This window comes from Phyllostomus hastatus, unplaced genomic scaffold (assembly GCF_019186645.2).
Source record: "Phyllostomus hastatus isolate PE091 unplaced genomic scaffold, TTU_PhHast_1.1 phas_contig_34, whole genome shotgun sequence".
In the NCBI taxonomy this organism is placed as follows: Eukaryota; Metazoa; Chordata; class Mammalia; order Chiroptera; family Phyllostomidae; genus Phyllostomus; species Phyllostomus hastatus.
The window spans coordinates 16,878,040-16,902,500 of record NW_025333857.1 but is presented as its reverse complement, the minus strand read 5'-3'; the positions used below and the strand labels follow the sequence as shown (position 1 = coordinate 16,902,500).

Here is a 24,461-nt window from a genome sequence, read left to right as displayed (position 1 = left end):
TTTTCAAGCACAGGAATCTGTGAAATAACTCCTAACATGGACAGATGTTTTTCTTTTTTTATTACATAACTTAAGAGGCTGGAGAGTTTTAACTCAAGTCCAGTCTCTAAACAAGGAATATTCCTGTTTACTTTAAAAATGGAAACAACATAGTTCCATTATAATTGTTAAAAAGTTAGCTTTACAAACATGGGAATTTTAATTTAAAAAAATTCTTAACAAAACTATACAGTGTACAAATTACTGTCTACAAGGTAGGCGGTTCTTTAAGAAGACCCTTCGCTCTTCTTGCTACTTGCAGCTTCACAGATTCATTCACATATTTTTTTTAAATGGAGCTGCCCACCCGAACATTACCCCATAACTATATTGCTATAATTAAGATTTTTGCCATGTCTTTATGTACAGTCTCCTTCACTGCCTTTTATTTATTCATTTTCCTTAGACAAGCCTCGAATGCTCACGTCACTCCAGAGGAAACACTTCAGAGGCACTGTGAGTGGTGGGCTGCAAAGCAACGCGCAACAAAAGCTGACCAGTGCCACAGAACTGGGGACTGGAAACACCACCCCCTACTGATGTCCTTGGGTGACCTTCACCATCCTGAAGCTCTGCAGTTTTGGATAAGAGAGGGGCGTGCAAGACCTGCAAACGTGGGGCCCTTAGTCAGTATATACTTCCTGGTAGAAGAGGAGGAGGCCAAAAAATGGATTTGAGACTATATATATAGTAGTATTTTTAATAGTTTTATCTCAAAAGGAAAGGAGAAAAAAATGATTAAAAAAAATAGCAACACTTGAACTAGTCCTTTGTATTCAAGAGGCAGGCAGGAATACCCACAGTGTGTAACTTACTTAGCTAGAACTGCTCATTCACTGGCAAAAAAGAGAGCAAGTCTGCTCTTAAAAAATACTGTGTGTCCTGTGAGGTTGATGTGTTCACCTAATAGGTCCAATATACATGAAGAACGTGGCTGAGATGATACTGGGCAAGTATCACAGAAATGACTGGACTTACTTTTGACCTTACGCTGCTTGGATCCTGCTGTGCTATTCAGCATCTGGGCTATCAGAATGAATGGGCTAATCAAATACAATTCTCAGGACCATAAGCACTGTTCCGAAGTATTCATTATTAAATGATATGCTGGGAGAACAACAGACAGTTTATTTTATTAAACCACGGCCTGGAGAAAGGGGGTCAGGGGGAGCCTCAAGACAGCCCCCATGTGTCACTAATTCTGGAAGATTTTCCTTCTAGTAATGAATTCTCTCAGTGGGACTTGGGGCAGGGGTGATGCAGGGGAGAGCAAAAATAAAAATAAAACCAGTCTCTACTCACCCTCTGTGCCTCAGGGGAAACTAAATCAAATATGTATTTGAGGTACCATCCCTTAAAAAAATCCCATCAGCATCCAGCGTTAATGGGCTTAATCATCCACAGGAACATTGATTTCTTAAAATCCTCTATTTCCCTTCTGCTCTGATTCTCAGTTTAAAAGGGCAGATAAAATTAAAACTTAACAAGATTTATCTTTTTGTTCCTTAAAAAGTGAACTTTGATTTTAATCTGTAAGTCCAAATACATTTAATAATAGCAACCGTCTGTTTAATCTTCTGGATATAGAAAAAAGAAAATTCCAGCGCAGGGCCATCCATTTGAAGTGGTGAGTCACAGGTAAATCACATACTATTGTTAATGAAATGAAGAAATGGGGAGATGTAGTGGGGAAAGAATGTGGGAGCAATCCCTCCAGCTGGGATGATGTGTTTTGCAGGAGAAGGTATACTCGCATATTCAACCCCCAAAGTGTGAAACATCTGCTATGCGGATATTCCAATGAATAACTTTACCAAATATGAGAAAGGCTCACTCTCCACTGTGGATCTGAAACTCTCAAGAAAAATTTCCACCACCGAAAAAGAAAAAAAAAAAAAAGATAAGACAGTTTGTTTTAAGCCAAGTCTGCCTCCAGGAGAATTTGTTGTGTTCGCTTGTTCTTAACTATTTCTATTGTCATGAAAACCAGAAACGAGTTCAGCTTGCACCCCAGGTGGGAAGTTAGAGAAGGGGAACCTGTGTAAGTTGAAGTTTGTCACAGTAGGCAGAACAGTCGCTTTGCAGCCCAGGCCCATCTCAGGGTGCACTGCTTCACAGCTACACTGTAAAGTGTTAAAAATCCTCCCACCCACCCCAGAATATATATATATGTATATTAAAAAAAATCCCCTGTCCATCTCTCAGTACACAAAAGGACCTCATCACACTGCAAAAATAGCAGTACCCACTTTGGTCAATTAAAACAAACAAACAAACAAACAAACAAACAAAAAAGCATACATTATTTTTTTTAAATCTGTGTACTTACCTATAATAACCAATACAGCTAAAAGCACTACCTACATAGGCAAAACGTGGTATTGCATAATTCGTATAAATTTGAAACCCCTCCCCCCAAATATTAATTGGAAGATGAAAAACATGAAAGGTTAATAGAAAAAACACCAAAATACTGAAAATATTGCTGGTCGATTACAATTTTTAAGCGGCAACTATACACAGCCATGATATGCTTTATAAATGTGAGATAAAGGTATAACTGTCTAAAAAATCCATGATGTAACACATTTTTCTTCGTCTGGAGTACAAAATATTTTGTCATAAAAATGGTAAAGATTTAAAATGATAATAAATGCAGCAAAACAAGTGTACTGATGTCACTTTTTTGTTTTTTTTGTGTTTTTTTTCTTTCTGTTTTTTAGATTTCAAGGCAAGGCACGTAATGTGGACATTATATTTTCGTGCAAATTAGGATTACTGGAAAGAGTATTTTTAATTAAAATTTTAAGAGACATAGAGGCAAAAATGTGTCTGCCCATGCACACTACAGATCTGTCAATACAAGAAATTTGTTGAACAAGGCTAATGTCTGAAAGCACCATGCAAGTTTTCAGCACCCTGATTACATTTGTTTTCTCAAGAGTGCGTTTTTATATCCTACACCCTGGCGTTTCCAATTTGTAAACTGTAAGCTTTACCCTTGTGACATGGATTTGCCTGCCTCTGTCTCTATAACGCAGATTTTATAGAACCTTTTGTACACCCTATGGGCTTTTGATGCAACCAGTAATTTTAAATAAATAAATTTGGCCTCCAAGGAGGCTGCAGCTAAACCAACGTAAGTGCTATGTTTTCATTAATTTTTTTCCTCAAGCATATGATTTGTCTTAATTGAATGCTTGTTTCATGCCCTCAAAAACTGAGGGGAAAATAAATTCATTCAAAATTATTTTAAATCCTTTTTTAATCCCCTCAATTTAGAGTCCAAGGGCTGAAGGACTTATAATCATGATTCCCCTTTAGATATAAATTTATAAATTGCACTTGCCTCTGTTAAATTTTTTGTGGGGAAAATATTATATTAATTTTTACTGTTGCATGCAGAGATAACACTTCACCTACATAGAGGCATTTCTTCCATAGAGCCTTTGTGTTCAAACTGTTTTTTTTTTTTTTTTTTTTTTTTTTTTTTTTTTCTTTTTTTTTTTTTTTTAAGATTTCAAACTGGGTTAAACACTGGAAAAGGCTGGGTTAAGGGCCAAATTTAATAAATCTGTACTGATAACTAAAGGCTACAGAGATTTCATATATATTTTTTAACTTTTAGAAATCAGAGTGCTTATAAAATGGCTGGCTCATGGCTCTGTCACCCAGCACCTCTGATGCCGCCTCCTAGCCTTCGTTGGTGAAATAACCAGGAAGAGTGATTCCATGCGTAAACAACGAGAATACTAAACCAATAAAACTAGCTTATCATGCAAATATTAAGGCATCTAGAAAGTCAGTTAAAATATATTGTCATAGAGACAGAACATCTATTTCCCAGCGGACTTCATGTAACAAAGGCTACGTTTGCAGGGGCTGCGATCTACCATCAGTGAAATATCATCGACCCTTTTTATGTCATTACAGTTTCAACCTTAAGGGAATTAGTGATTGTGAGTGCTGCAATTGCTGGTCTATTATCTTCTTTCTTCAGTTTCTTTCCATTCTCCCTTTTTGTTTGTTTTGTTTTGTCCAGTCCTCCTCTTTCCATTTTTGAAAAATTTCTTAAAATATTGTTGTATTTCATTTTCCCTCAGTTGCTCGTTTCTGCTTGAAGGAAAGGTTCTCCAATTATGTTCAAACCGTAATTTTGGACATTTGCCTGTAGGATGGGTGTCCTGTTTGATACTTGGAATGGAACCAAGCTAGCCCAGGTACCAGGACTGTTGATAGGAGATGGGGAGGAAGGAGGGAAGAGAAAAAGAAAAAAAGTACAATGTTAGAATCTACAACAATATTAGAAATGTAAGTTCCATAGGCATCAAATTGCTATTGTAACTTTTTAAAAAATTACAGTTTAATATGAAATAAATGAGCTAAATTACAAACTTTATATGTATATATACCACATGGTCCACCTATTTTCAAGGAAGTTAAGACTAATTGTGAAGCAGAAAATCCTCAAGTTGGGTTTATACATAACTGTTGAACTCTGACTGAGGATCTTCTTCCTAAAATATCCAATCTACTTTGATATAAATACAATATGATTTTCTTATTGAAAAAGAGAAGGCAGCAAGTCTACAATGGTAGCAATACAGTTTGCCAGTTACATTCTGATCTTGTTTTACTTTGATCTCAGAAGCAATTCAGTGATAAGATGGTTTTTAATTTTTTACTTGCCTACTGGTTGAATAAAATTCAAAGCTGTAAGGAAAGTTATTTCCTTTCTCTTATAATAAGAAAACAAATATTTTTCAGGAAGGCCAGTGCACTCCCTGTCCCTCCCCACCAGTCATGTTACCGAATGGGAGCTGCTCTGAGTCTGGGGAGCTGGGAAGGGTGAGTGGGAAGAATGCTGGAGGAGGTAAGCAGAAGACATTCTAGACCTTCTCCAACCAACGTGAATTTCACCTATGGTGGATTTGAGGCTGTTTAAGGAAAAGGTTTGAAAAACAGTTCTCTAATTGCTATTGGCCCAATTTCTAATTAAACAATTAGAACACAGAGGAAAATAACACCAGATCTATATATCACAAAACAACCCCACACCACACATTTTGGAGTACACCTAATCAGACATATTGTTTGTCTCAACACTCAACTCAGAACAGTGTTAGCTAAGTAACCAAGAAAACCTCCAACTGACAATTCTATACCTAGTTTTGTCATGGTCTCACATGCAGACATAACTTCAATGTTTTAAATTTCATTTAGTATATACTTCTTCACTTTTGCAATCACAAGGTGAGATGGATACTATCAACGTAGCTATCAACCGAGACACCCTCATTTATCCAAACTTGAATTCCAAAGGTACAAAAACCTTTATAGAACATTGACTTCAAGGAACAATTTTGTCAAAAAAGAAAAAGAAAGAAAAAAGAAAGCTTGGTACATATTTCTTAGTTAATATTTCAACAGAAAAAAAAATCACAACAACCTTTTATGCTCAAGGGATTTTATGAATAGACAATGAACTCCATGAGAGCAAAGTCTCTCTCTCTTTCTGCTCTTCACCTAATATAGTATTTACCACATGGTAAATGTTCAATAAATTTTGGGGTAAACAAACAAACCAATTAAATGTTCCAAATCACACCTAACTATCTATTTTTAAGAGTGTTGCTCACAATTACGCCTTTTCAAGAATACGTTGTGACTTGGCTCCTATACAAAGAAATCAGGCATCCCTAAAATTAAAATTAAAGATATTGAGCATTAACAAAAATTAATTATGCAAGAAAAAAATTAAACAGTAGCTCAAACAAGGCACACTTAGGCAAACTAAAAAGATATGCCCTCATTATCTGATAAAATACATAATTCTAAAGACTAATAATAGTTGATATTGAAACCTTTTGTAAAAGACTTAATTGTTTTGACATATTTCTTTCTTCCTACACACTTTTCAACAATTATTTCTGTGTTTTGCACTACTAATTAGGAAGAATGTTACATGCTGAATCATGAAACTTATTTTCTCTTCAACTGTACTTCCACCACACTTGGTTACACAGTAAAATTACAGCATTTATGACTTTGTATCATAATCTGTACCCACGATAATCTCACTGACTGCAAGGTAAACTCTGTAAAGAAAATGACCTTGTTTTACCAATCCATACAGAGTTTGGCCATAGCTGATGTTAATCGTTTCTTCACAAATAAAATAAATTACAAAAATGGATACCCATTATTTTCAACCTGAAACAGGAGGTGTGTATGAAAAACAAAACAGACTAGCTCAAACTGATAATACTTGGCAGTAAAAGACAATGCCAATGAAGGGCACATCAGCGATGGCCCTAAATCCAATGAGCTCCATAAAGGCATCTAGAAGTATAAAATATACACTTAATGATTGAAAATAGACATGACTCCTAAATGGAGAAGTCTACCTACTAATGGCAGAAAAGAAGAATTTGGGGTTTATTTTGCAATAGTTCTCTTAATTCAGTTCTTTAGAAGAGAAACATTGTTTTTTTGGAAAATTCTCAGTAAAAATAAATCGATGCTAGTGGCTAACAGGACTCTGGTTGCAAAATATCTAACAAATTCAATTTAGATGTTTATTTGAACCTTTCCAACCTCTCATCCTACATTATGACCATGTCAAAATTGAAGTGTGCAATGTATTTGTCAATACTGTTTATGAACCTTTGGGGGGAAATAAATTTCAAACATTAACACTGTGCAGACCCCATATATGAGTTTTACAAGTCTCTTTTTGCCAATTTGTAGGTTAAGTTCAAAACTATAAGGCACTTTTTTGGGCTTTTTGGTAGCCCCACTGAAAACTATCTGGTAAAGTGAGTTCAATTATAATAATAATGTAAAGAAAAATGTTCAAACAAAATAACCAAGATCATTTAATTTCAAAGAGACAATGCCTCAAATTGCATAGTTTTTCTGGTAAAAATGTAAGAGTAATTTTTATACATCTAACTCTCTCTGTATAAATAAATGTCAGTGATAACCAGTATGGATAAAATAAACACACATATGAATTACTCATCTATATATACAAACTATTATATGTTAAGTGCTTAATAATGTTAATAATTTTAATTCATCATGGAATAAGAATTATCCAGATAATTTTACATTCAATCCAGTAACTGTGTCTCTGTCTACTAAGAGATGTGAGAATATAACTGAAAGATTTCAAAATATTCAAGACCAAATGAAGCTCCGTCAGCAGCATCTTCAGCATGCATTTACTTCATTTCCATTACATTTTCCATTGCCAGACCACCTTTTTCTTTTTGCAAACAGAAGATGAGCATGACTGAAAGTTCAAACTACATCTTTAGAAAACTCATCTTTAGAAATGGTATAGATGAAGGCTATACCATTTTAAAAAAGGAATATAAGGACTTTGATAAAATCAGGTACAAAAAAAAGCAAAAAAAAAAAAAAAAGGTTTTGACAGTCCCTTAAAACAAAGCAGAATTTACCCTAAAGAATTCTATTCTGTGTATACAAAATAGCAGGAAAAAAATGTCTGATAACCATGGGTGATATTTTCACATTATTATGATCAAATATGTGATATGGCTGTCTCACAAAGGTAAAAAGCAAAGACATTATTTTGACCTTAAAATGCATTATTAATATTAGTTGATGGTCTTGCTTCATTTTATACTGATCAGACTACCTCCGAAACATTGTGTTTCTTCTAGGCCCCACTCTTCAAGAGAAAGAAATTTCTGTGTCATTTTTTTTGGTGAGGAAAATCACCAGATAATGTCATTTGAGGAACAGACAAAGTGAGACAGGGAAGATACAACAGTTGAGCTGGAAAGAAATGTAGGTTTCTGTCTGTATCAGGTGGACAGAATTATTCAACACAATGGGAGAAACTTGCAGAAAATAACCATTCTGAGGGCCTATTATTCAAGGTGCCATCTCCAGCATTTTACGTATGCTATGTCACTGAATTCTCTCAGTGAGCTCTTGAATATGCCGCCATTAACCCCATCTCACAGATGAGAAAACTGAGACTTAAAGAGCTTAAATGACTTGCCCAAATTTACCCACTTAGACCTCAGATATGAATCAGTCCTGTCTGACTCCCATGACCATTTAACTGTATTACACTGCTTCCCTAGGAGGTCAGAAATTGACTCAACATTAGAAGGAACATTTGAACAGAATTTTCTGAAGACGAAGTGAATTTGCTTAGTTAACACTGAATGTCCTATGCTCCACACAGCTGGATCATAACCTAGCTAATGCAGCAGCAGACTTGTACACAGAGTATGTGGTTGGTCTGGGTGATCAAGCAACACTGAAATTTGATATATCTACCTCCTCTGAAAACAAATCTACTTGAAGTTCTATTAGAGTGACCCTATGGTGAGGATTAAGGGGGAAGAAGATACCCACTTCTTCCTTTGAAAATGATACACTATTTATATATTTCTTATCCTGGATAAATTCAATAAAACAGTTGTCCTAACATCTACAAAAGGTGAATAGACTCTATACCTTTTAGTAAAAAAAGGAGTGAAAATTGCTCTGAGCAAGTCAACATTTGATGGTTGTATTTTTTTAAAGTATATGCATTGTGTGACTGTCTTTATGCTCAAAAGACTTGGGCCCTAAATGCTAACTCAGTAACCACCCAGTAACCATAGGGTGCTGAATAAAATCACACAGAGTTGTATGTCTAATAAAAAACCAAACAAAGTCTTCACTTAAACTATTAGTCTTAAATGATTAAAATAATAAGAGCTATTTCAAGAATTGCAAAACCTCTTATATTACTAGTCTGTGTTTACCTGATAATGAGTTGGGCAACCCATTTGTCAAACATTTTATAAAATGTCAAAGTATTCAGTAGACTGGTACTTTTTAGTAATAACATGGCTCATTCAGGTTTTACCATGCTGATTTAATCATCAGATTACAATATTTACTGCAAACATAGTAAATGTTCTTTCAAGAAACTTATAAAAACACTATAGGAATGAAGCACAAAAATTTTACATATTCATACATACACCAACTGTTATCAGTAGCAACATTACTTATAGATAGCAATAAATATAAGCACTGGCCCAGAAAATACGGACAATAAGTAAAATAAATACCACAACTTAAAAGAATGGTTTGCCTTTAATTCCTTTGTACCTGTTTCAAATATCCCCAAGAAGGAAAATTTTTTACTTTCTTGGCTAAATATTAATTTTATGACTATAATATTAACATACAGATATTAATAGTATCTCTTCCAAAATATATAATAAATAATTTTCTGTATCAGTAGGTAAAATCTGCCCAGAAGAAAACAAAGGCATTGTAATTAAGTATTAATTGAGTTAGAAACCATGCCGTCTTGGATGGTATATGTGTACATTTGGACTGGCTGTTTATTTCAATAAAAAGGTGGCATACAGCACCTTGTGAAAAAATGCTCACTTGGACCAGTGGAAGAAATACGCGTGTCAGTGGTATTTAAGTATCCACATTTTTAAGAATGATTTTATATATTAAAAGTATATTTAAGAATTCATTAATGTATAAAAACAAATGAAGTGGTATTTAATATACTAGTAGCTAGAGCACTTAGACAGTTCATATTAAATGACAGTGCCAGGCACTGTTCTATGTGCTTGACCTACTTTAAAGCTTTCAATCTTCAACACAAACCTTTAAGAAAAATACTGCTATTTTTCTGATCTTACAGATAAGGAAACTGAAGCTAAGAATTTAAGTGTCTTGCCAAATTCATATTGCTATGAAGTAGTAAAAGCCAGGATTTCAACTCTAGCAGTGTGGTTCTAGGATCTATATTCTTTACCCACTACACTTCACCTCTTTCATAAAACACACTGTACTTTTATCACTGGACAAGAATTTATATTATCCCCGAATTATATATGGGAGCCTATAAATTAAGGTCCATATCACTTAGATACACTAAATGTATCTAAAGTAAAGTTTCCATGAATGTATAACTCGAGTTCAAACTTCAACACAAGTAACTGTATTTTATCTAATTCCAGATTTTTTTCAGCTGAATGCAGTATTTGACATTGTTTATGTGCATACAGATGTGGCTGCATATCAATAATCTGTTTGTTGAACTCCACTTCAGATGAGACTATACTAGAAGTAAGATACACAAAGTGCTTTACACAGGTCTTGGATTTCTTCAATTTATTTTCCCCATTTTTAAAGCTCATTATTGCCATCTGAATGATCCTATTTGCATGCAAGATGATTTCTAATGATTATTACTATTTGTAATAATCTGTATTGGAAAGCTCCCTGGCCAGCTCTTACCTGAACTCCAAAGTACTCTTGTGGGCTCTCTGGGAAACACCAAATAGCATAAACTGCAGGTGGCTCATGGAATTATTCTAACTGCAAGCAATAGCACTTCATAGTAATGAAAGAGAAATGTATTTCTTTCTTAACTAAGTAGGTAAATTGCCTTCTTTATTGCTACTCCTTGGGGACCTACACTTTTGAAATAACATATCAAAACAGTAAGTTATCAAAGCTCATTAATTTATATTCAATTGTTTCAGATGTGCTTGTTATTGGGGCACACTGGATTTGAATATTAACTTTACTATGTGTGAGTGCTAGCATTTTCTAAGTAAAATAATGCCATATGCCAGTGGAATATGGGACCACTACAACTAAGTATTGCACATGCTCATTAAATTACTGCCCTCTTTTAGTAAAGAGCTCCCAGAAAATCCTAGAAGACCTTTCAAGAAGGCAATCTGTATACTACTTACTTCCTGAAAATGTTTACTTTCATATAGAAGTACAAAAAAATACCCTTCGCCTAAATAGGCCAAATTTAGATTTGTAAAAAAAAAAAAGTTTGATATTTTCCACGTTTTAGAACTAAAAATGAAAGAGAATCATTATAAAGATGAATAACTATAAAGAAATCACAGTACACACACATATCCATATGTATTAACTTAGGTAGCAATGGGAGGTTTTGGCCCATTAAAAAATATAGAATCATCAGGGTCACAGTAGTTACTTGATTTCCTCCCACAGACTGCACCACAGCAGAGAGCCCTGCGCGTACATTCCCATCCCCTTTCTCTGGTCTGCATTCCCCTCTACCCCTGGGCTCCTTTTCAGAGCCATTGTCCCAAGTGCCACTGCTCCCCTTATTAGCATATGTGAGTCTTCAACAGCAGGCAAAATTCTCTACAAAAACAGAGCTTCCAAATAGTGTCTTTCACTAGAGAAAATCACCCAAGGCATACTAAGTTAAATACAAATGTAAGTTTCATACAAAAGCAAAATGTGATTCTTTCCTAAATGATTTTCGCTTAAAAGCAAAAATCAGTGTTATTTGCACAATTTCACCTCTAAATGAAAGAACTTACTTGTATCAGAATTTTGAAGCACAAAATTGCAAGTGATTGAGGAACTGAACATGTTTTTGTATTATACCTGCTACTCTGTTCCCACGTGCAAAAAAAAAAAATCCACTTTCACATAAAACAAAAATGAATAAAGGAGAGAATAACTGTAATTTTCTACAATTTCTGAATATTCAAAATTTGTGTTCTTAAATTTCTTGAACTTAAATTTAAATAGGCTTTTGCCTTTACATTTCTCTTTTGTAATTATGTTTATCAACTCACTCATATGCTTTGTTACTTAAGTAAACATGACTAAAAAATCACTATATGCCTACTAACAGCGCTAAGAAACATGAGAATCAGAAAAGGTAAGTTAATAAATAGTGCGTTGGCTGCTGATGAAGCTGATTTCTTAGAGCCATAATACATGTGTAAATGCTGCACTTTACATCAAACATATGCCAGAAAAGTAGGTGTTGAATATAATTCTTTCATTGCAAAGAGTTAATCAGCAAGGTTTACATTTGGGAATTTTCTGAATCTTGCTCCTCCCTATCCTGTAGTGCTGCCAAAAATCATCTAACAGGAAACGTAAGATTAAGTTTGTCCTACCTAAGCGAACAAAGAGTGCTCTGAACAGGCCACCGGTTTACTGCAGAGCGGGAACTTTTCTAATCCTGCTGGAATCTGCAGTGCTGCTCAGAAAATATCATGGCAAAAGTTGTTTTCTTTCCTCCAACATCTTGTCTCTGGATCATCTCATTTTGATCACACTGAAGATCCTGCTGCTTCTCCCATAAAGGTTAACTTAAAGTTCCAAACATAATCATGTGGAAAATGGACATTATTGATTCCTATGGTCCATTGTTCCCCTATCCTAAGTCCCTGAAGTTCAAGTTCAATCTGGAATTACATCATGTCTGGTTTCTCCTGGTTACCAGACGGCTTGAGACGTGACCACAGCTACAGAAAAAACAAACAGCCTTCTTCACGCTTCGGCTCCCCTATCGATTCAAACGTAAACTTTTTTTCTTTCTCTCAAGTATGCTTCAAGTATGGAGCATGGTTAATTTAGAGATTAAGTTCCAAATTAGATTATCTAATGGCATCTTAATGGATTGCTGACCCATTTCCTGTGGGATGGCAGCATGCAAGTCTGGCTGGAATACAATTAATTTCTTAGGAAGTGTTCTGAAGAGTTTCCTAGATAAAAAGGAAACGTTGTGTTGTGCAAATCTTCTTTTATAAATGGGGAAAGTTAGGCAAAACTAAAACAAATCCCAATGAGTGTTTTTCAACAGCCAGATCACAGATATTGCGTATGGGTGAAAACCATGTAAGATCATTTTAAAGAACAGTAACATTTTTAGTTTTGATTTCACAACAGGTGAAAATAATTTTGATGAGAACAGAGTAATTGTTTTAAATAGATTATTCAAACATAAGGAGCGACAACAGTTAGCAGAGCAGCCCTGTTCCCAAACAAGGGTCATGCAATTTTAGCTTTTGCAATTTTCCTCCTTGAAACAGAGATTCTTCAGTTCATCTACCTATCAGCATTTCTATCATAGTCCCTGAGTGGTGCTAGGGGCCCAGAATGGTGTGTAAAAAGTTGGACATTTTGAACACACTTTAGAGCTGACAGCTGAAAAGGAAATTCAGCACTCTGAGAATAAAGCTCCCCCCAGGAACTGCAAGAACGACCCAGCTGTTGTATTGTAGTTATGTGTCAAGATAACAAACTGAAAGCAGGAAATGCTAACTAGTGAATTCATAGGGATGGTTTAAGTGAAATGTTGAAATAAAAGTTAACTCTTAATACTACCTATGGATATGTCACGTACTGCCCATACCATACAAGTACTATATGTATATTATGTGAGTATATCCCTGTACACACACATGCATATGTATATGTGTGTGTATACACATGTACACACATACACCATATACTCACCTACACACATACACATATATTTATATGCAAATGTATGTTTCATAAACCTATACTGAAGATTACTTTGTTTAAATATTCATTCTTAAATCACTGAGCCTATACATCTTACAAGGACAACTGGATGGGCAGCGCAAGGAAGATGGCAGGTTCGGGGCAGTGTTATGCAAACAGGGTGTGTGCACAAAATGAATGCTACTGCTCCTTCCTTTTTGCCCTCCCTCTCCAGACCAACCAGATCCAAATAATCTTTACTGGCTGCTAAATTTCTCTTGGGAAATCAAGCAACTCTCTAGAATTGCAGTAATAAACGACAATTTCTTACAAAAACATGTGTAAAGTAACTACAGAATGAAGTATTCAACTCATAGAAAGGAACTGCTAACACATGTAACATGTAAAATAGCTGATAAAAGTCTCTTTGGTGCCATTCAATTATGGCATCAGCAGAAACACAAAAACCCTTCCAATTATTTCAGTAAAATTCTTCATTTATTCATTATTTCAGAGGCTGAGCAAATGGTTTGTGTAAACATATCCTTCAGTAACACGCGCATGTTTACTTTAGCCATCTGAAGGCTTCTTCTATGTTTATATAAGCAATCAGACACATACAGCCACTCACTTGTGGCTTTGCCTTTTCCTGAAAGGGGTGAAGGGGAGAGCAGAGGGAATGAAACAATAAATCCAGTTTCTCTTTTGCATAAAGCGCCCCCTCCAATGTTTTAAAATAACTTATGTTTATATTATTCTTGGATTGTCCTTCAGCTTTCTTTTTCATTCAATTATATTGCTCTTTTATATTCGATAGCACAAGCTATATTCTGGCTATAGTTTCAAGACAGAAAGTCAGTTAGGGAGTTAACTGCTATATTTGTTTATACTCACATAACTCACATAGGCAACAATATAATTTATCCACACTGGAGGACAAAACTCAGACACAACAGTGCCCTTATGAACAACATACGCAACTCATCACCTATCCCCCCCCCCGCAAAAGCTGGACCCCTCCTGACTCAAGCAGAAGCCAGCCCTTCACCAATGGATTTCTCTCTGCGTTCCCTGCCACACCTGACCTTTTGGTTAGACAGAAAAATTCACACAGGTGCAAGCCACACACACACATAACTCACAAAATTCTAAGGTCAAAACAACAAAACACCTTCAGGGTTGCAACCTAGTAAGTCTGTAAAAACTTTCCCAAAAAGTATGCTTTGGTTCCTAGGGGAATGTTTATACATTGGCGGGTGGGGATGGGGTTAGGGGTAGGGGTGGGAGTGGGCCGTGAGGGTGCCAGGAAGGAAGGAGGAGGATGGAGGAAACCCTCCAGCTTTGATTACACTTGCACGGCCCCCTGGGCACTGCCATTTTCAGGCTGGAAAAAGGGGCTGCATTTAACATGGAGACACTTCTACAGGAGGACTGGCCTAAAGCAGAACAGGGGCAACCATGGCAGGTGACTGTATGAAGAAATTAATGGCAACAAGTAATCAAAATAAAGTGATGGCAAAGCACAAACAAAAAACAAAACACTTTCTTTGACTGGTTTTTCTACTACAAAGTCTCTAGGGATTGCCTTTTGTTAAAAACAAGAAGCAACAACCACAACAAAAATAACCTGATGTTTTCTTTATTTCATTAGGACAAAGGCAGGTTATTTAATTCTTTGGTTGAATAGATCTACATTGCTCATATATTTTCAATTTATTCAGATAATTTTAAAGTTGTAGCAGTGCCCTGAAAGTTTAGATGTCTGTTATCTGCATTAGAAGTAGCAGTGTTACAGATACTTATGATATTCTTTTGCAGTGTCCCTTCTAGAAAAAAAAATGTTTCATAAATAACCACACGGCATGAACTATAAACCATAAACATATTATAAATATGTTGTGCCACAGGCATGGCTGATGTGTATTATCAAATGTGGACTCCACTTGTCCCTATTTTTAAAAACTATACCAAAGCAAACTGCTGTCTCATTTGAGTAATTTTGTTCTGAACTGTATGACACTTAGATTTTAAGCATCTGTACCTCAGCGTTGGGGTCAGCCCACCACAGAGGGTCAGTAAGTACCTGTTGAATGTATGGATGGGACACATGCCATTATCAATCATGTGCCTTCTGAATCATGATAAAATGGAAAGAAGAAAACCAAAAGCTACCTTTGTAAAGCTGTTTGAATCATTAAGGTCATTTATCTATAATTGTCTACTAATTTAAAATTAAAATTTTGAGAAGGGGAAAATGACATCTTGACTAAATAGATTGAAGTTTTTCCTGACTTATCACCTGAAACTGATGACCACACCACCGTTTCACCGAGAAGGGGATTTGTAGCATAAACAACATTCTCCTAAGAACTGAGTTTAGTCATCACATTAATTCCCTCCAATACATGTATGTTCTGTGGTGCTTCCTGGTCCACTCACCTTTTCCTTTTTGGGGGATATCAATTTTTTTCTTTGAAAAATTACTAGAAACTAGGTATAGTTATACTTTAAATCTCCAATAATTTATATCTTTATTTGGCTTTAATGTACCTTAAAGGTTCTATCCTATTTTAGATAAGTAAATGTCAATCAGTAATGCATGGATTTGAAAGCTTACACAGCTACGGCCACATTGAAAACCACAAAAACACTACATCTAATTTGCAATTCTTGTAAACCGTGAGATTTGTATGCTGATGTGGACCATTTTGCTAACAGAGCATGGAATATAAGGAAGTTATTTAATAGAAATCACATCTAAACAGTGTTGTCATATCTAATTAAATTAATTTTAAAATACCTATTAAGACAATTTAAATAAAATATTTTCATTGACTTTAATTAAGAGTATAAATTACTACAACTTTAAATAAGATGCTCTCATTAAGCTTATCTTCTTTCTTATAAGTATATATTATATTTTTTCAAATAGAGGAATATGTAAGTTTCTTGGGGAAAAATCAAAATATGTAAAAATGTCTACATCTTAAAGTGGATGTTATATCAATCTGTGAAAAGAGGAAAAGTCATATTGTATTCATTTTAGGTAGTATGTTAATAAAACTTGAGGTTTTAAAACAGAGTCCAACTAATTTTCTTAGTTTTCACCTGAGGAAAAGTGGACATTTTATTAATTTCGTTCTTTTAAACTCCACTGTTTAGCAGTTTCTATCACACAACGTGGAGATGTGTGGCCCACGGACAACTGAGATGTGTGTACGTGTTTTTAACAGAGGCACGTTCAGTAAACAGGATCACAATCACAGCAGGGCTGGAAAATTATGTTGGCTCTACTTATGGTGAACTCCTTATGGGATTACCTCACTCTCTGCTGAAAATTTTTATCTCTTGTTACATATGATTATACCATGAATTTTAATTATTTAAATTGTCAGTCTAACAAAAGTTGTTCTTTATTAAAATAATACACGACACTACTTACTTTCTAAAACCAACATGAGACAATATCAAAACTAGTTTTGAAAATGAAGTTTTAGAATCATTTTCTCAGCCAACCAAATAAAGTCAATTCTTAATGACTCACATCAATGTACAAACAGAAGTTAAAATTTTATTTAAACCAAATTTTTTTAGCTATTAATTCCAACAATCTTCCCACTCCTAAATTTATGAGTGCTGCTAATAACAGTAAATGGACTAATTAAAAATTTTTCTTCTAGCTTTTCCCCTCTGACAGGGGAATAAATGAATAATAAAATGGCTTAAAGTTAACAATCCAGGAAAGAGCTGAAATGAGAAGAATCTATAATGTTAAAACCCAATAGCTAAAAAAAAAAAAAACTTCCCTAAAACCAATTTCATATTTTGGGTCCTAAAGTCCTAAAGTATAAAATCCCCCCTTCAAGAAAAATATTATAAATTATTTAAAATACTTCATAGCACTTAGAAATTCCAATAATTAATTAGCATATGTTATAATCCCAAATTAATTTAAACTTGCATTTATATAAGAAATAAAGAAAGAGGGTAGAGAAAGAGGGATGGTATATCCAAAGCAACTAAATTTTTAACATATATTATCTATAAAACTAGTTAAAACAAACACTATAGCTCATGTAATTTTTAAGTGTAAGTGTAGGGTTGGAAATAATTAAAATGTTACCTTTGCCAAGTAATTCCCAATGTATCCTCACTGGTACTGGGGTATAAATGCCTGCCGTTTTGATTCATGGTCCAGTCACAAATCCTCAGCTGTCAATTGAAACCTAGCAGTCAGATATGGATCGAGCAGTACTACAGTTTTTAGTATTTAAATGAACACATGCAAACTAGTACTGTACATGGCATTAACCATACTTTCCCAAGAGGCAATTTAAAGAAAAAAAAAAAGCAAAAGAAAAACCTGACTCTGAAAAGCAAAATTCCTAGACTCTTTTTCAGAAAAAGCTATTACAATACGCTTCTCTATTAATTAAAGCATACAAGAGAAACAAGTGCTTAGAACATAACAATTAGCCATTATTAGAGTACAAATTGAGCTGCAATAAAAGCAAACGTTAATGTTCAATAGAAAGATATATTTTAAAAGAAAATAAAAAAGCTTTTTAAAAAATGCAACACACCAAATAATCTGGACTGAGTAAAAGAATCATTTCAAGCATGCAGTTTGCAAAACACAGAAGACATGCAGTTTAGAGGGGAAAGGCCCCACCTCTCTGACACTGTCCCTGACTTATGTTTGGAAGCATCAAGGTATTCAGTTGTAGATGTTCACGAATTTTGTCTTATTCAAAGTGGCATTTTTAGAAAGAGTTGATAAGAATTTCTACTCTTATTTTAAACTCACAGTAATGGCACTTAAAATACTTTACCATATCTGAATAGAGTGAGGAATGCACTGAATACAAGCTGAAACAAATTCTTCCCAGATATCCGAATCATCAGCTCTGCCCTTCAGAGATTGTTCAAGTAACCCTATCCAGCTCTGTTTGGTTAACAGCTGCCCTACAGTGCTAGCAGATTTATTGAAAAGATATATTGCTTATTTTTATGCTTAAGAAAGTAAACTTATCTGGCTTTGGGGAAAAAAAAACACTAGAAAAATCATGGTTTTTAATCTTTAGATAGCTGTGCTGTAAATTACCTGCATCTTGCATTGAAAAGATGGCTTATTCACAGCACACCCCTAAACCTTGCTGGGTATTTCTCAGTGAGCATTTCTAAAAAATAATGATTGCAGCCAAAGTGCCTTTAAACTTAGGATAAATTATTTTAATCCTTTCTGATAATGTTACGGCTAAAAAATTGGCTATTAAGAATCTTTCCTTTTCTTGTTATACTCTCCAGTTTCTACACACACTAAGTAAAAGTGATTCTGGATTCTTAGAATAATCGTTTTTGCTCATTTTTCTGCAGATCTATAAGGCTCCAAAATACCACCTAAAATTTCTAAAACATGTGTTTTAATTATATTGATATTTCAGGTAAAAGTAACTTGAAAATTTAAAGAACTGAAAAAAATCACTTAATGTAGGTGAATAAACAGGTAGACAGATAAACAGATTGATAGATATGTAGATTCTGCTCAGGATACATGTCATAAAGAAGCCATAAGTAAGAAGGTAAATTAGAATAAAAATATTCTTAAAATTGATCATAATACTTGCATAGAGGAGGAAATGCATACTTGATTAGCTTTAAATCAAACAGGCAGCACCTTAATATGGCAAGATGTTTAAAATGTCCTCAAATTGGGTCATCTAATTACAAATGCAATATGATGGGGCAATCTGAAATTGATTTTTTGCAGTAAACGTAACCCAGTTGTCTATTTCAAAAATATATACATTTTTAAAATCAGTACTATGCAAATAACCTAAAACTATCCAAGAAATTTGATTTTGTGTAAAGATTACCAAAGGAGCCACTTATTGATTCTGCTCTACTGAATGAAAATTCTAGTTTGGAGTCAATTAAATATTCTCAATAAGATAAGAGTATATGTAGGCAGAGCCCAATATAATTCTGCTGGTTATTAACTTCTGGTTAGTTTCTGTGGGGCAGTTAGGTTAGACTGAAGTAGATTTCGGAAGACACTTTCACAAAGCCAGCTGAACCTAAATATTACTCATTCACTGGCTTGTAGTCTCATGGACAACTGCAGGCATGATATGATATGTCTCCTGGGAAGGATGTATATGTAAATTGTCAGTATTTTGTTGTCCATGTTGCTAATTTTTTGTTTGTTTACCATCCCCAAAAATGTCAAGTGAGCTAACTTTGGCCACATGTGGAACACTTACAATCAATGTATTTTTGGACTTTTTCCTGAGAGTAGTCTCACAGGGATTCAACCTGGCTGCAGCTGCCATTGTCATATTTCAGATCCACACAACAGGAGCATTTTCTCCCACTTAAAAATATGCTTAAGTATATAGAAAATGATCACAATATATTTAACAATAATTTAAAAGCCAACGAAATTGACAGGATATTAATTTGTATTGAATTAATTTCCTTTCAGTTACAGAAAATGTAAAATATAATTTGAAGTTTCTTAGCTATTTAGATTGTGGGCTGGCACTAACAACATTTTCAAAAATTTGAGGAGGCATGTGTATGCACGCTTATATGTTAAAACTTACTTCAAGTATGTTGCTTAAGCAAGTGCCTCTCCACATTTTAAAAAATATATTAGTTATTAATTTTACATAAAGTATCTTTGAATTAGTAAACCTCCTGATAATGTAAAAAATGTAAAGGGAATTTTGTAGATGGGGGAAACAAATAATGAAGATAAAAACCACCTCTTCACTAAGATGTCCTGGAAACTAATTCCTACTAAAACCAGTTCCTTGTTTGAGCAAGATAGTCCTGACTCAGCAAATTTTAAATGAATTCTACATTAATACTGTGTTAATAGGTGTATTTAAGCATCTTTTTGGGGTCTGTTAACTGATCACGGTACTAGAATAATTCAGTATTTTTTTAAAAAATGAATTTTACATTAGGCTTTAAATAAATTTAAAATAATAGGTGATAATGTTATTTGAGTTTGGTGTGGTAATTCCTCAGTCTCTCTCCTGTATTACATAATTTAGCTATCAATTTATTTTTTAATTAAATTTTAAAAGTTTAATTTTGAGTGGTATTATAAGGTTTAATAACATGAGTTTTGCAAGTGTTTCCCCTCAAAAATAAGAATTACTTTTTTCCCCCAATAGTAATCAAACTTAAAATAGCAGGTGCAGATTAGTTTAGAAGTTCAGCCTGTTCAATTTTTGTGTTTGTATGTGTAGGGGTAGTAATTCTTATTTTTGTAACAATATAGACTCTTTGACAGACCTCATCATATGTATATCCTTGCAGAAATGCACACTCATATACATAATTTTAATTATCTAACTTGTATACACCTACTAGTAGGAAATTAGATTGTTTACAGAATTAAGGTATTCAAACAATTTATGCCCAGAACTCCTAAAGCAAACAAAAGGTGAAATAAGGAAGGAAGATTCTCCTCTGAAAGAGCTATGAATAAACAGGTAACAGGTTGAAATACTACAAATTACTAAGAGAGAATTGAAGGTAAAGATTTCACTGCATATGCTCTTAGAATGGACTTCCATGCTCTCTGGGCTGAGAACCTTGCTCCTCTCCCAATTTGACTGAGATTGTTTCACAGAGACAAGGATTAGGACCACGCAGTTTCTCTTGAAAAAACTGCACAAGGGGAAACACCTAAGAACTGGATCATTATTCTTTCCTACACTACACTCAAATATGCAGATAGCTGATAGCTATAAAGAATCAATATCGCTTGTGATTTCAGAGTAAGAATTGGTTTACTCAAATGAGAGCACTCTACTGTTATGAACTTGGGCTTTTGTTAAATGTTTGGCATTAGCTTTGGGAACAAAACAAAGAAGTAAGCAAAACCTTCTACTTTGTTAGACTCAGCAAAGTCTGGTGTACAGTCCCTCTTGATGACAATAGCTTTCAGTTCAACTAACACACCATTAAACTGTAAACAGCATAATCAACATGGGAAAATTTGCCTTTTCACTTTTTAAAAATATTTTGTTTATTTTTAGAGAGGGAAGGGAGAGAGAGACATCAATGTGCAGTTGCTGGGGGTCATGGCCTGCAACCCAGGCACGTACCCTGACTAGGAATCGAACCTGCGACACTTTGGTTCGCAGCCCGAGCTCAATCCACTGAGCTACGCCAGCCAGGCCTTTTCACTTTTTTTAAGTATACCATGACCTCAAGGGAATATCTTGAAAGGTGTATTTTCTATTTTCTTAGATTTCTTTATTTCTCCAGATAGCTTCAATGGAACAGATTTTGGTGGGCAGGGGAGGAGGGAGGTGCTTAAAAAGATTAACACTCCAATATTCATACTTTCCTTTTAACTCTTGGATTAGTAGAATTTTATTTGATTATTATGAGTAATTACCTGCCATGGAGATTAAAAAAAATGGGGGCGGGGGGCTTTGAATGAACAGGATGTAGCCTGCCTTGCTAAACAAGTAAAATGATCAGAATAAAATTGTTACATGTTGGGACATATAGCACATATTTTTTAAAAAAGATATTCAAGGTCATCTTGGTACCTTCAAGTTATTTCTAATGTCAGTTTCTGAAACCTATGCTTCTTGATGTTTAATTTAATTAGCATAGTAGAATTAAGTGGATATGTATAGTCCATGAACTAAATAAACATTACTGACCATAAATCATAAGGATTAGAAAATGAAAGTTTTGTTGTTAAGATGGAAGCTATTTTAATGTGTAAAGTCTAAGGTTTCAAGGGAACTTAAAGACTGGGTAATTCAACCTCTTCATTTTCCTTTCCGAAATAAGAATAAAAGACAGCAAAGTTTAAGGACTTGCCTAAGGTTAGAAATTCCTTGTTCGTGTCAACACTAAAACCAACCTCCTGAATCCCAATCCCTGGTCCTTGCCCAGGACACCAGTGTGCTGGCCATTGTTGTTTTCCTACCATTTCCTTTTATGTGCAGCCCCCAAATACTTAAAGCTACAACATTTATTGGTATAACCTCTAGAATTTCCTCTACTTCCCTGATTCAACTTAGATGTTTTAAATTCAACATTTTCAGAAAAGATCACCAGTCCCTTGTGATTTTGTTTATTAAAATTTAAGGTTTCAGTAATTATAATTTTATTTTTACATTAGGTAGTTTATCTGGACATTAGCCTTTGATAACAAATATGTTACCTAATAAATGAATGAATAAAAAAAGACCGTAAATTTTTTTAAATTTAAGAACTAATTCAAAAGCTAAACATTTGCATAGCCATTATTTTGACTGAAACTTCCTTTAAATGTGTTTCCTTTCCAACCAGCATATGTGAAAAGTGACCTCTTATCCATTTACATACCTACCCAGAAGTCATATGATAGGGTTTTGCGTCAAGCTGTCAATTATGATAACAGACACAATAAGAACAGCCCAAGTGTTGATAGCCTGCTTCCTGACTTTATTAAAAAGTTTGTTGATAGTCCACTTGTGTCCTTTCAGTTGCCTGCCTCTAATAAAAAAAAGCTACCTTTCAGTGGTTTTAATGTACCTGACTTTGACTTTGACATTTCATTTGCCAGGACAAATATTATACAGAGGTTTCAATTAAAATATTAATTTTTAAAAATCCTATGAAAGCAATTTATTTAAAGGACCATTGGGTGTAAAAGAAATTTTCAGTGTAATGAACAGTACTTTCAAATTCTAGTTACAAAATTATATCCAGAAAAGGGTTAAAGATATAAAGTAGCCCAGTAATTGAAATTGAAATAATAGCATTATACAGTCATGCAAGAGATGTAGCATGCCGAAACTCAAGCACCAGTAAAATCCATGCAATTGTGATCAGTAATGCCAGGACCTGAGTTCATCAAGCCATTCATTCATTAGCTGTAATAAGTAGACCTATAGTCAGGAGATTATAATTTTGAAGATTATGAAAATAAGCCTTGTGACATAAACTAGAGCTTGATTGACTTTATTCAACTTAGTTGAATTGACTTTATTTTCTCACTTAGGGAAAACAAAAGTGACCTCCCATCTGTGTCATCCAAAATCTCAACTCTGTATCATAGGTTACCATGCACTTCAATAGCTGGTTCATATCATAATCTTTTACTTCCAAACAAGAAGCTTCTTAGTCACAGACTTTTATTTCCAACTGGCAATAAGGTTTTTTTATATGTCATATTCATGTATAAACAGTAAAGATTTATATTTTTATTATGACCTTACACTCAAATATAATGTTGATAATCAAGTTAACTAGACCCTCTTATATTACTAAACTTTCTATGATAGCAAAGAAAGAAGGTCTGCAATTTAGCTAATTCATTATAAGGTTGACCAGATAAGGAATTGGTGCTAATTCAAGTAAATTGTCTCACACTCATCACTTATACTAAAATTGTTAGACTGGATTGTAAAATAATTTCTGTATTTTCTAAGCAACATCCCTCACTCTGCTACATAGCTTCCCTTTTCTCAAAGACAAAACTTGGAAAATGGAGTTCCTTCATTGTCTATGATAATGAGTGTGCATGAAATGTAGGAGGAAATGAAACACTGCATTTTACTAAACTTCTATGAAGTTTCGTCAGAGAGGAGGTCTTGACACTCCTGAAAAATTCCACATCATAAAAAGACATTTCTCAGCAGTGACTAAAGAGTTCAGTTTGCCAAAGCAGGACCCACGAGTTCTTTAAGCCACCACAACATCTTCCAATAGAAAAGTTAAAGAAGAATGAAGCTCCAACTGAAATCCTGATTTTTATTTCCCGCATGCCAATAGTGAATGCATGAACTAAGCCAATCACCCCAAAGGCAGTCTAGTTCCAGGCCTTGAATAGCACTCAATATGGTGTTAAGAGATAAAGGAAAAATTTAAAGTCCTGATCAGCTGGCATGAGCAGATTATTATGATTCATTAGAATTGTTTTTAATGTTAAATTATCACCTGTTTTCCATGAATCTTTTTTGAAATATTACTCATGATTGTGTGATTTTATTTTTTAGATTCAAATGAGATACATTTACAGTGACGGGTAAATTCTTGTGTCAGGGAAAAAACTAGTATTTTAAGGCAGTTAGCAAGCAGTATTAATCAGTAATAAC

The 24,461-nt window shown here is 34.4% G+C and overlaps 1 protein-coding gene across 11 annotated transcripts in view; it reads right to left on the bottom strand.

Moving 5' to 3' along the window:
• Positions 1-24,461, bottom strand: part of NFIB (nuclear factor I B) — a 429,811-nt gene that overhangs the window by 2,216 nt on the left and 403,134 nt on the right. For 8 of the 11 annotated variants that reach the window (XM_045840343.1, XM_045840344.1, XM_045840351.1 and 5 more), the window contains 2 exons: positions 17,465-17,553; positions 1-4,268 (listed from right to left, as the gene is read on the bottom strand). The exon at positions 1-4,268 is cut by the window's left edge and continues 2,216 nt beyond it. In XM_045840343.1, coding sequence (XP_045696299.1) covers positions 4,139-4,268; positions 17,465-17,553 — 219 coding nt within the window. In that variant the 3' untranslated portion in view covers positions 1-4,138. The remainder of the gene's footprint in view (positions 4,269-17,464; positions 17,554-24,461) is intronic. The other 3 variants (XM_045840349.1, XM_045840350.1, XM_045840354.1) reach the window with 1 other exon arrangement.